Genomic DNA, 11,729 nt, shown 5'->3' on the forward strand with positions numbered 1-11,729 from the left:
GGCTACATTTATAAATGAATTTGACTGATAAAACGAATTGTTTGTGTGCTGGTGCTCTTAGTCCAGTCTTTTAAAATATTTGAATAAAATAAATGCACAGTACATGCCTTAAATAAATTTGACGATGTTAAATATTTAATTACTCTTAAACCGTAACCCACACACACAGCATACAGCAGAATGACAGTAAACTACTTTGAATATTAATTAAGAATTTTGGGCATAAACATGTGAATTACATACAGTAAAATGATATTTAATGCAAATAAATAAAGGTTCGTATTCATCAGATAGGCTATGTATATTTGCGTTTACCAGCAGCTGCTTAAAACTTAATGTTCAGTTGAGTTTGGAAAATTCTTTTCCAGCCTAATCATCAGAATATCTCTTATCCTGTCTCTGAAAATGTCAGAAAAAATTCTGTCTCAAAAATTCTTGCAGACACCCATTTTAGGTTGCGTTTAGTCAACTAGGTAACAGTGAAAATATACATAACCGGAAATAAATTAGTTGTTCTATTTCAAAACGGAAGTGCGTCACAAGTAGTCCGCGTTTCTTTAGTAAGAAATACTTTTTAGCAAACTTTTAGTAATACAGTGGTGTCAATTTGTATTGTTCCAATCCAGGCTGCAAGAAACAAAGAGTAAACGTTTAGCAGGAGTGAATTATTCGTTTTCCACCCAGAGAACACTGCAATGGAAAAATCTGAATTTGTAGTCAACATTTCAAACTGGATGACAACAAACATCCAGTTTTAGGCCAAAAGGAGGGGAAAACTGGCGTTCTTCCACCCAATCCACCGAAGCTAACGGCGTCGCGTACAGGTAAGAAAAAGCTGTTGCTTGCTATACTGTTAATTTTTTTTCATAATGCTAGACATAAAACTATTTTCAGTGTTAAACCTACCCTTACAAAAACTGTTCTGTTAATAACCCTCTGTCGACCCCACTGTCCGTGTGTACATTTCTGAGGTTTTCACGAAATCCTGGAGCTGTCAAAAGTCATACAGACAACAATACAAAGCGAGCTGAAAATTGGCTAAGTTACACTTTAGATAGTTCACCCAAAATTAATGAACATTCTGTCATTATCTATGTTGTTTATGGAACATAAAAATATCTTTTGTTTTATCAATTTAAGTCTACAAAACTGTTTGGAATTACATTGTGTGCCAATTATTTATTTAACCTTATGTTACAGCGTCCATGAAATAAAAAAAATTATATTTGTCAGAATATTTCCCATTCGATAAAAGTGGATGTTGATTTACGTTTAAACTCTTATAAAGAAAAAAGCAAGAAAAAGATTTTTTTTTCCCCAAAAGTAGTCCATGTTACATGATTTGCGAGAACTAGGCTAATTGTGTTTGGCGTTGACTGTCACACCTGGTGCATCTGATCTTATGAGAGACATTAGAGAAAATGAGATTTGAGAGTTCCAGTAAAGGGAGGTTTTTTTTTTCCCCAGCAATTCATAATTTGCTTCATTCTATTCCTATGATTTTGATTGTATAAATCACCATCCATATTAATTCTGTGCAAAACTGCTGCTTGGATGTTCTGTTTATATCTTTTGTGTTTGGATTTGGAAGGTTGTGATCAGTGTTGGGGAAAGTTACTTTTGAAAATAATGTGTTACGATATTGCATTACTTCCTCAAAAAGTAACTAATTGTGTAACTTAGTTACCTTTAATGGAAAGTAATGTGTTGCATTACTTTTGAGTTACTTTTCCTTACCTTTTTTTTTTTTAAGGCCCTTTCACACCAAAAGTGCAATGAATAAGCATCAGGTTGAACTGAAGTGAGTTTAAATACATAAAGTATATTTGTATTATTCAACATATTTAATTATTGCAGGTTTGCATCATATTCTAAGTTTGTATTTCACTGTTTTTATTCATTTTGAAGAATGCTGAATCTGTTTCTGTGAGATGAGTAAATGCTTACATTTAGTCTAGAAATACAGTAACAATCATGTTTACACAGTGCACACAATACTTCTGCACTTACGATGTCTCTCAACATGGGGACAGGAGAGCTGTCAGTCATTAAATGGAAAAACAAGGTAACGGGATTATTTTTGGGAAAAGTAACTTAGATATTTTGTTGTAAATTTAAAAGTAATGCGTTACTTTACAAGTTACTTTGGAAAAAACTAAGTAATCTGATTACGTAACTTGTAATGTGTTACTACCCCCAACACTTGTTGTGTCCGAGTAAATGTTTTGAGCAAACTATTGCATTTAGTTGTATATAAATTGAAGCTCATCCTGTGGTGTAAAACATTTTTTTTATTTCAAAGCTGAACAAGAAACACTTTTTTTTTTTGATAAACCAAAACTGTCAGAAACCACACTTGATATCTAGCCAAAAACAACGCTCAAAAGTTCAACTCTGAACATGGAATGTAAAAACAAGTTCAGTCTAAGGATAAAAATGGCAAACAATGAAGATTAAGTTGATCTAGTCTAAATGAATGTATTTTCTTTAAAAGGAGAACAGTGAAACATAAATGTGTACAGTACATCACTCACAAATATCCTTGTTTAAACACCTTCAAATAATCTGCTGTCAAAAACATATACCTACAACATCTTTCACCAAGCTGCACTACACTCCACTTAGAACGCTCTTACTAGCCTGGATGCACTCTCTGCTAAAGCTCATGTTCAACTCATTTTACCTTCCCTCAATGTCGAGGCCGACAAAACCAGTCAAAGCAAAGCTAAAACAGAGCTGCATCGAGGCTGTTACACTTTCAAAGAAATCAAACCCACGACCGAACATCACTTGGTGTCCATCTTGGCCATCTCCTGCAGGTATATCCCAATGCTCTCGCTGTCAAACAGAACAAAGTAAATGTTCTTCAGAGAGGAAGTGGTTGCTGAGACAAAATGGTTTGAAATGGCCTTCAGTATTAGCTGGGCTGCTGTCTGCTTTGGGAAACCATTTCTGCGGGAACAAAAATTAAAAAAGTGAGATGATTTAAATTTTCTGGGAACTATTTCTGGTCATAACCGCATCGAAACTCGGTTAACTACTGATCTGTAAGCCTGTGCGTACTCGCAGTCGCAACTATCTTCAATGGCTTGTAGACGCGATTGATTTTGAAAAGTGAAGTTTAGGTCATTTTAAGCCCCGTGATTCTGATGCTCACCGTCCAGCGGGTAGTGAAGGGAAGGCCACCGATTTGAGCTTTTTCTCCTCGGCAGCAGACAAACAGTTCTTGACCGTTTTCTCGAGCTGATCTTCGCACTTCTCTGAACCCCACTGAGGGACGTGACAATGGATGATGAAACGTGCTGCCATCCCATTGGCTTGACTCACAGCCACTGCAAAGCAGAAGGAATAAGAAATACTCCAGTCACAACAACAACACAGAAATGTTTTTTTTTTTTTATTACTTTAATAACTTGCAGTGGATTTCTTCTCTTTCTAATTTTACTTTTAAAGGGGTGATGAACTGAGAAATCAAATTTTCTTTTCACATATATGAGCGAGGTCATCATACTATACGAATATCCTGTAAGTTTCAGAACTGAAAACTTCCTTGTTAGTCCAATAAAAGCTTTTATTGACACCAGGCACAGCGAACTACAGGTTTTTCAAAGTGGGGATCTATGACGTCAAAGGGTATCAAACACCGCCTCAACATGGCCTCTTTAGCCCCGCCCACCCATTCACGCATTACATGAAACTCATCATATTATGCAAAACTGTTATCCAATCATAGCAGTGGGCGTTTACTTCCAAGTCTTCAATGTGGCACGCCCATAAAAACCAGGGTAGAAAATAGCCTATTACTTATTAATTTTGATGTTTTTGAATGTAAAAACCAAGTGAACGTCATAAGTTGACCTCAGACAACAATATAAAAAAAATGAAAAAGCCAGTTCATGACTCCTTTAAAGGGACACTTCACCCATTTGCATTAAGCTTTGTATTGTTAGAAACCCAGTCATATATTATAATGATCGTGGATTTTTCCTTTATTTTTCCCTGAGATGGGAGAAATAAGGATTTAAGTGTTTTACTTCCTGCTTATTCTGACGTAAAAATCGTCATTTTGCGTCATAATAAGCAGGAAGTCACATTTCATTGAAAAGTGTAGAGACTACAAACACTAGCTCCTCATTATTCCAGGGGGCGCTCATGCTCACGCTACAGGCCTATCACAGATCAGTGGGTGGGACTTTACTCTCTGAAACTGAAAGCAATATCCTCCATCTTGTTTGAAGCTAAGCTAACAGGCGCTGTGGAGACAGATGTAAAGTTATGACAATAGCGGAGGGTAACGTTACTCAATATGATGTAGAAGAAGAGGATTTCGGAAGTCTGATGCTCGAATCAGGTGTTTGTGGCTATCAAGCCGCATTATAGCGAAGAGCAGCCGAGGCAGAAGACCTGCCTGCCGCGGACGAGGAGCCCGGACCGGCTCGAGTTAGGGCGGACTGGTGGCGCCGGTGATCTCACTACGAACCGCTATGAACACAGAGATAGAGTCCGTCTGCGGCAAAGAATTTCAACAATGACAATTTCTCATGCACGAAATCTCTGAATCAGACGAGCACACGGGCGTTTGTGTTGTGAATCAGACGAGCACACGGACGTTTGTGTTGTGAATCAGACGAGGACACGGACGTGTGTGTTGTGAATCAGACGAGGACACGGGCGTTTGTGTTGTGAATCAGACGAGGACACGGGCGTTTGTGTTGTGAATCAGACGAGGACACGGGTGTTTGTGTTGTGAACCATCCTAGTTTCGCACCGCATCTGACTGAACATCCAGGTAACGTTACCATGCATGCAATAATTCACCACTTCGAAAGAAATACAAATGAGGAGTAATTCACTATTGAGTTCGCCAACTAACTAACGTTAGATATTTTGTGTGAAATGAATTTCAAGCTCCGGTCCGGTGGTAGCTAGCCTTATAGACGGAAGAGTGATTCATGCTGTTCTGGATTAGTGGGAGTGGCTTGCGCAGCTGTGCAATGTGGTGCATTGTGGGAGTTGTTGTCTTTCATACAAATGCGTCCTGAAGTTTCTTTCTTTCTTTCCTCGGTCAAGAAGGCACCAAATTCAAAATTTATTTTACATTTCGACTACATATATGACCCACTTTCAATAAAGATCAATGTTCCCATGGGTGAAGTGTCCCTTTAAACACTCTTTGACCAAAAACAGTTTGGGCTGATTTTTTCATCTTTGTATGATACTTAGGCTAGTACTTCAAAAAGACCCCCAACACACAATCCAATGTTGCACGTTGACTCGTTAACAAGTTTTACTTTACACAAGCACTAACAAGCCTATTCAATATTTCAGTACTACAGAACTGCTCATTCAGTACTGACTTTTTTAGATTCTGCTAATTTCCATAACTTTTCCAGGCCTGTAAATGATCATTGTATTATTCCTGATATTTCCAGGTTTTCCATGACAGCTGTACTTTTTTCTGTATTAAAATATTTAACAAGGTCATTTCCTGCCCCTTTGAACATTTCTAGAGCACACACTAATTTGAGTCTGCTTTCAGTCTGCTTGTGTCAAGCTGTGTGTGTGTGTGTGTGTGTTTAACCTGATGCAACCTCCAAAGGTCCCTGGCTTTTTCTCAGCTCCTTGACGGTCTCTAAGAAATCTTTTCCTCCTGCTTTCTCCAGAGCGTTACCTGTATCAAAGGAAAACTTTATATCTTTTGACACATTTCAAAAATAGGTCTCTTTGATAATTTTGTATTAGCTAACAACAATAGCTCTGCTTCCATCCACTCATTTTTATGCACATTTTAGGATATCGCATTAAAAAACGCTGAACGGAAACGCCAAGATAAACAAAAAAAACGTATGCACTTTTATCCACTAAAAACATATGCACATAAACTACAATGGAAACACATTTACTGAATAAATCCCTTGATGCGCAACAAAAAAGCTCACGTGACTTTGCCTCAATAGAGGATGTGATTGGATAACTGGACTAACCAGCGGACCAATCGCATCACACAGCATCTCAAATGTTGGTTTGATCATTCTGAAATGCCTGAGCCAAAGTCTGTCATCACAATGATTTGATTTAATTCCCTCCAAGACGCATCTCACATGATTGCATTCCCAAACATCAGGCAAGATCACATTACGACGTTCACTGCATTTCGTCAGCACGCTCTGAGACGCAAGTCATTTATGATGTAGGAAAATAGAGCCAATTGCAGCAACTTCCATTTTTATTACAGATATTTTGAGCCAATTTCCCAGGAAGTGATGATTTTGTTCTCTTAAACACATGGGATTGGAAATGGTTAATTTTGCAACTTTGAATGGAAACATAGCTAATATTAATAATCTTGTAGTGTACTGACCGATTCCCTCTTTCAGATCAATCTCTGCGTTTGTGGGATTGATGATTCCCTCCACTTTGATCGTTCCGATTTTGCTGATTTCACTCTCTGTAAGGGACAGCTGATAAAAAAACCAGAGTTAACTCCTTATGCCATAAATCGCCAGGGTACTAGCTTTGCTACCATCAATTTCAGCAGAAATGTATTCACAATGCATGATTTTACTGCCAATATAAAATTAATCAAAAATCAAGGTGCCTTTTCTTTGGCCGTTAAGATTGGTGGTGGAGTTTGTTCGATTTAAGTGATTTTGAAATGATTAATTTTTTAATAATTTTTTGTAAATATTTACTATCTTTAGATAGCATGACATCACATATAATATCTTTATATTGGCCATGAAAAATTAAGTTATATAAGCTAATTATATGTAGTTATATTCCTAAATGTACCTTGCATTCAAAGGTATACAAATTTTATAATGTGCTCTATAAGTGTTAAAACAACTTAAAATGACCTTCTTGATAATGTGTGATACGCAAAGCTATTTTCACCTTTTGCCCAAGGAACAAGCTTTTCGCAGAGAGAATAGTAAATCCCTCTCCTGGTCCGTCTTCCACTGTTGTGTTGGCATCTGCTTCTTTGTCATTCTCTGTGCTTTTCTGCAAAAAGAAACATTTGTTGTATTCTCAGAGTCAAACATGGTACCAGAGCAACGTATGCAAGTCCTGCACTTACTTTGGGTTTGCGGCCTGGTTTTCCTTTGCTCTTTTTGCTGGGTTTCTTGATGGGTTTCCTGTTCGCCCTCTTCTCCGGAACGGTCACCTGAGTCTCCACCTTCACCTTGCCGCCTCTCTTCTTGGAGAGCAGCTCAGGATGGATGCGAGGCAGAACTCCACCATTTGATATAGTCACCCCTCTGAGCAACTATTCAATAATACATCAAAACAATGGCATTGTTATTATTATTATTATTAGAAATATTAGAACAAAAGTAAAAATTCTGCTCTTAAACATTTTGCTTCGCTGTATACGGTTAATTAGCCAACATAGGATAGAAGTGGGCTATTGAAACAAAGGTGGCAAATTCATTGCTTTTAAATTAATGCTCTACCTCCATGGTAGACTACAGCAAAACAGTGTACTGTGAGTTGTTTTTGGACAAGACTGTGCTAAATATTAACCCTAACTACCCTCAGTCTATTTTAACATGTAACTCATTACCTGGTTGAGTTCTTCGTCATTGGCCACTGCCAGCTTGATGTGTCGTGGAGTGATTCTCCCCTTCTTGTTGTCTCTTGCTGCATTTCCAGCCAACTCCAAAATCTCAGCTACAAAAACATCAGAGCAATAAGAACCATTTTTAATAATTGAGCACCAATAATTAAGCAGCAAATCAGCATGTTAGAATGATTTCTGAAAGATCATGTGACACTGAAGACTGGAGGAATGATGCTAAAAATTCAGCTTTACCATCACAGGAATAACATTACATTTTAAAATACATTACAATAGAAAACAGTTACAGCCTTGGTGAACATAAGAGATTTCTTTATACATGAAAAATAAAGAAGTCCCTTATGGTTCTTAATAAAGACTTTTTAAAAACATTATTCAAACATATTTCAATATTTTGACGACCAGTGTCATTAAATTATTCATAATGAAAATAGAATACAAATTTTTGGTGGAAAGAAAAGCATCTGCTTGCTTTCTTGATTCCCACCTGCTAAGTACTCAATGACAGCTGCCATGTAGACGGGGGCGCCCATGCCAATGCGATACTTATGGGTTCCTGTGCGCAAGTAACGCATCATCCTCCCGACGGGAAAAATGACTCCTGCTCGGGCAGACCGAGACAGCTTGGTGATCTTTTTCTTTCCTCCTCTGGCTGACATCCTGCCTTTGCTGTGGTGAAAAATGAAAACATTGCTTCAATAATCATTTTTGATCAAGTAAACAATTCATTCAGCAACATGTAATCAAAACATCAATCATGTGAGTGACAGAGCAGACCCACCTCCTCTTGACTCACAGTGCCACTGGATGGAGTACCTACAGATAAATCAAGACAAAATGATTCATTCGTTAACATCCTGAATGTGACTGAACTCAACAGTCTCCATCTGCTTCAACAGATAATGATCACAGACACTCTCTTATCCATGTTAATGACTAAACTAGAACAAGAATAAAGCTAATACAAACACACGTCAAAAAGTTTACAGCTTGGGTTTCTTCCATCTGGGTGACATATCCTGTTCATTGCGATATCCGAAGAAAATTCAAAGTCTCAAAGGTTAGTTGGAAATTAAGGTGGGACTTTAGTAAAAGGGTAATTGGTAACATTTTGCGAATAAAAACAGGTATGAATATTTAAGGCCAAAGTATACAGTTTTGACGCAAACATATGGTGTATGCCTACAGCCGAACGCATTGCCTTTCAAAGTGTATTTAATTTGATTGCGTACACAAACACAGGTTATCGTCAAATGCACAGTGGAAAGTTTCATTCTTGTTCAGTGTCTGCACTATTTCTCTCCAGTCTTTGTACTTGTTTAAACGCGCACGTCTATGGATGTTGCATCTATATTAGTTAGTTATTTTCGTCTCATCTGTTTGTTTTTCGTCTTTGAAACAACGTCCCGGACTGTGTGGCCACCTTGTGAACAAATGAATTAGAGCAAAAACATTCAAGGTGTATTTGTAAGCTAAACGTGAGTATGCACAGTTAGAAAAATATGACTGCATGTGTACAGAACACATATTATGTTGATGATCACGCGCACTGTACGTAGACCCAAATGTACTCTTTGGGCTTTAGAAAACGTGCTATTCTGATGATGAAATTCACATCTGTACACGTACCTTATTATGCATGTTAAAAAAATGAAGTATACTTTGTGCAACACTTTATTATTATTATTGTAAGCATAAAATCTTGAAAGGCTAAAAGGACACAAGCCAAGAGTTAAAAACAGCAAAGAACAGGTAAGAAATACAAATACTTATTACATAGGCTACATTGCTTAAATTAAATAAAGACGTTACATTAGTTAATTATTAGGGATGTGCAATATATCGAAATATCACAAATGTACATGCGATATGCAAATAGCAGCAGCTTGCAATAACTGGGGTCATGAACAAAAGACAGAGAAAATCACTCGCTGCTCTTGACTGAATAACTTCTGTAGCTTTAATAAGAATCAGTGTATATTTAATTAATACAGTGCTTTATGTTTACATTTGATTATTCAGTTTCTGTAGTTAGACCTAATGCAGGCCAGCCTGAAACCTAAGCCCCCTGGTTTACACTGATGTAAAATGACACTTACTACTTATGCTACAGTAAAACACTGCTGTTCACTTCCAGAAGTTGTAGGGATGCTTTCTTCTGACAAAAAAAAAGTGAAAAGTATGTAGGTTAGATAATTTTAAATATAATTTAAGTTTATTTTACACACTTTAACCCATTAGTTAATGGGTTAGGCTATCGCAAATCGCATTTTTCTTCAATATTGTGCAGTCCTATTAATTGTTCAGCTAACTACTCCATATACACTGTAACTTGGATTACTGAATAATAATAATAATAACACTAATAATTCAATTTTTACCATTGCTGTTTGTCTTGCTGCTAGGCAGATTTTCAAGACTAATCAATATTTCATGTCACATGTATTTGGTAAGTATCTATCTATCATAAAGCACGAAAATTACACCACCTTATTTTTTTTATTTTTTTTCAAAAAATGTGACCCGGGGTCTGTGAATGGCAGACTGTGAACGTTACCGCGTCGACAGACAAGGGCTCTTCTCTCGGCACAGCCTGCAGCGACCCCGCACTGCCATCCCAATTTAAAGGCGCAGCGCATGTTTTAAGATAAACAGCGAAGATTTATAAACATAGAGCGCGATTCCTCCCCGCTATGAAAAGTTTCGCCACAAATATATGTAATGAAAGACCCGCCTCCTGCTAGCAACAGCACGTTAACACCATTATATTCATCCGGGATGCGGTACGTGATCGCGAGGCCGTCGCCGAATCCGCGATTCAAAGCGTATTATCAAAGGCCTCGCCTTCGCTTCACGGTTTTTCTATCAAATGCACATTCAAATCCGGACATGTTTGTTTTCAAACCACATTAGGTCGTGCACAAATACATATTCTTGGTTTTTAACCCTGCTCCTCCCACATTAACTCACCCCCATTTTGTTTTTACCTCGTTGCATTTATGTAGATTAAACACCCAATCTACATCGCAAGCGAGTGATGCGTTTCGACGCGACGCGACTGAAGCGTTGTTATTATCATCGCATCTGCAAGCGAGCTGCGTTCAGCTTCGTTTTTATATGTCGTATCGTCGCGCGCGCGTCGTGTACAGTGAGCTCGAGCTGCATTCGCATGCATCGCATCGCGCGCTTATCAACACAATACATCGTGCCAATATTTACCTGTTTGTTCTCTACAAATGCGTCATGTACGAAATATATCTGTCCTCTGACAGGCGCAAATAAGGAGTTCCTGGTATTCCTATTCCCTTTCCTTGTGTGCTGAGCCTCTCTGCTGTTCCTTAAAAAAAATTGAGACGGAGAGAGACCGCGAAAAACTACAGCAGCCAGTACCACCGTACTGTCGATGGAGGCAGGCTTTAGGCTACTGCTGCTGCCTCTCATTTAAAAAAAACATTACATTCAAGATATCAAATACAGTAACGCACCCAATGCAATCCATGCAAAATGCATATTTATAGGCAAATAAGGGACATTATGTGGATATAATGCATTATCAAGCCATAATTTCTCATCTAAGAGGTAGTTGAGAGCAGCATGCAAAAATAATTCGTCACAGACAGCTGCAGGTGTCTGGGTGATTGATGCTTACTATAAAAAAAAATATCTGTCTCTTCACCTGGTCCCTACTCGAGTGAGTGGTGATCTTCATTCGTTTTCACATGAATAGACTCTCTCCTGACGCCTGATGAACTCGATCTGATAGGCACTTTTAGAAACGAACCTTCCGCAGACACGAATAATGGCCTGTTTCAATTGCGTTTAGTGTCTGTGAAATCTGTGCTAGAATAAACTGGTTCCACAGAGGGCAGTATTAGATCAGAGTTAAAATATACTTGTTTGGTTGTTGTGGTCCGGAAGGGGGCGGAATTGTATTATATTTTCTCTGACAAGGACAGGCATTGCTCGGGGACGAAAATATTTGATGTATTTGAATGTACATTTAAAGCATATGCATTATTTAAAATACGTGTTAATTAGCGTGTTAAAAAGGCAAGACTGACTTTAATATTTAATTGCCATTTAATGATTTTATGTTTTCACCCAAAATGTTTACATGTGAATAAAAGCCTAAATTCAATCTGATCATTAT

The 11,729-nt window shown here is 37.8% G+C and overlaps 1 protein-coding gene across 8 annotated transcripts; it reads right to left on the reverse strand.

Moving 5' to 3' along the window:
• Nucleotides 1–1,873: 1,873 nt before the first annotated feature.
• On the reverse strand, nt 1,874–11,426 carry macroh2a2 (macroH2A.2 histone). Of its 8 annotated transcripts, none has more exons than XM_079854501.1 (11): nt 10,799–10,985; nt 9,679–9,737; nt 8,361–8,395; nt 8,067–8,248; nt 7,565–7,671; nt 7,079–7,267; nt 6,895–7,002; nt 6,362–6,461; nt 5,582–5,671; nt 3,158–3,332; nt 1,874–2,952 (listed from the first exon to the last, which is right to left on the reverse strand). In XM_079854501.1, exons 4-11 carry the CDS (start codon nt 8,236–8,238, stop codon nt 2,787–2,789), a joined length of 1,107 nt encoding a protein of 368 aa, XP_079710627.1. In that variant the 5' UTR covers nt 8,239–8,248; nt 8,361–8,395; nt 9,679–9,737; nt 10,799–10,985; the 3' UTR covers nt 1,874–2,786. The 8 variants fall into 8 exon arrangements, with proteins under 8 accessions (XP_079710627.1, XP_079710629.1, XP_079710628.1 ...); XM_079854503.1 differs by lacking the exon at nt 10,799–10,985 and adding an exon at nt 10,567–10,774; XM_079854502.1 differs by lacking the exon at nt 10,799–10,985 and adding an exon at nt 10,550–10,698.
• Nucleotides 11,427–11,729: the final 303 nt, after the last annotated feature.

This window comes from Squalius cephalus (assembly GCF_949319135.1).
Source record: "Squalius cephalus genome assembly, chromosome: 21".
NCBI lineage: Eukaryota > Metazoa > Chordata > Actinopteri > Cypriniformes > Leuciscidae > Squalius > Squalius cephalus.

Bases quoted from the DNA above. Each gene is read 5' to 3' on its own strand.
- macroh2a2 (XM_079854504.1), bottom strand. From the start codon at position 8,238: ATGTCAGCCAGAGGAGGAAAGAAAAAGATCACCAAGCTGTCTCGGTCT. The intron at 7,268-7,564 runs GTAATGAGTTAC...ATTATTGAATAG, and splicing joins ATGACGAAGAACTCAACCAG to TTGCTCAGAGGGGTGACTAT. The intron at 7,003-7,078 runs GTAAGTGCAGGA...TTCTTTTTGCAG, and splicing joins AACCAGGCCGCAAACCCAAA to AAAAGCACAGAGAATGACAA.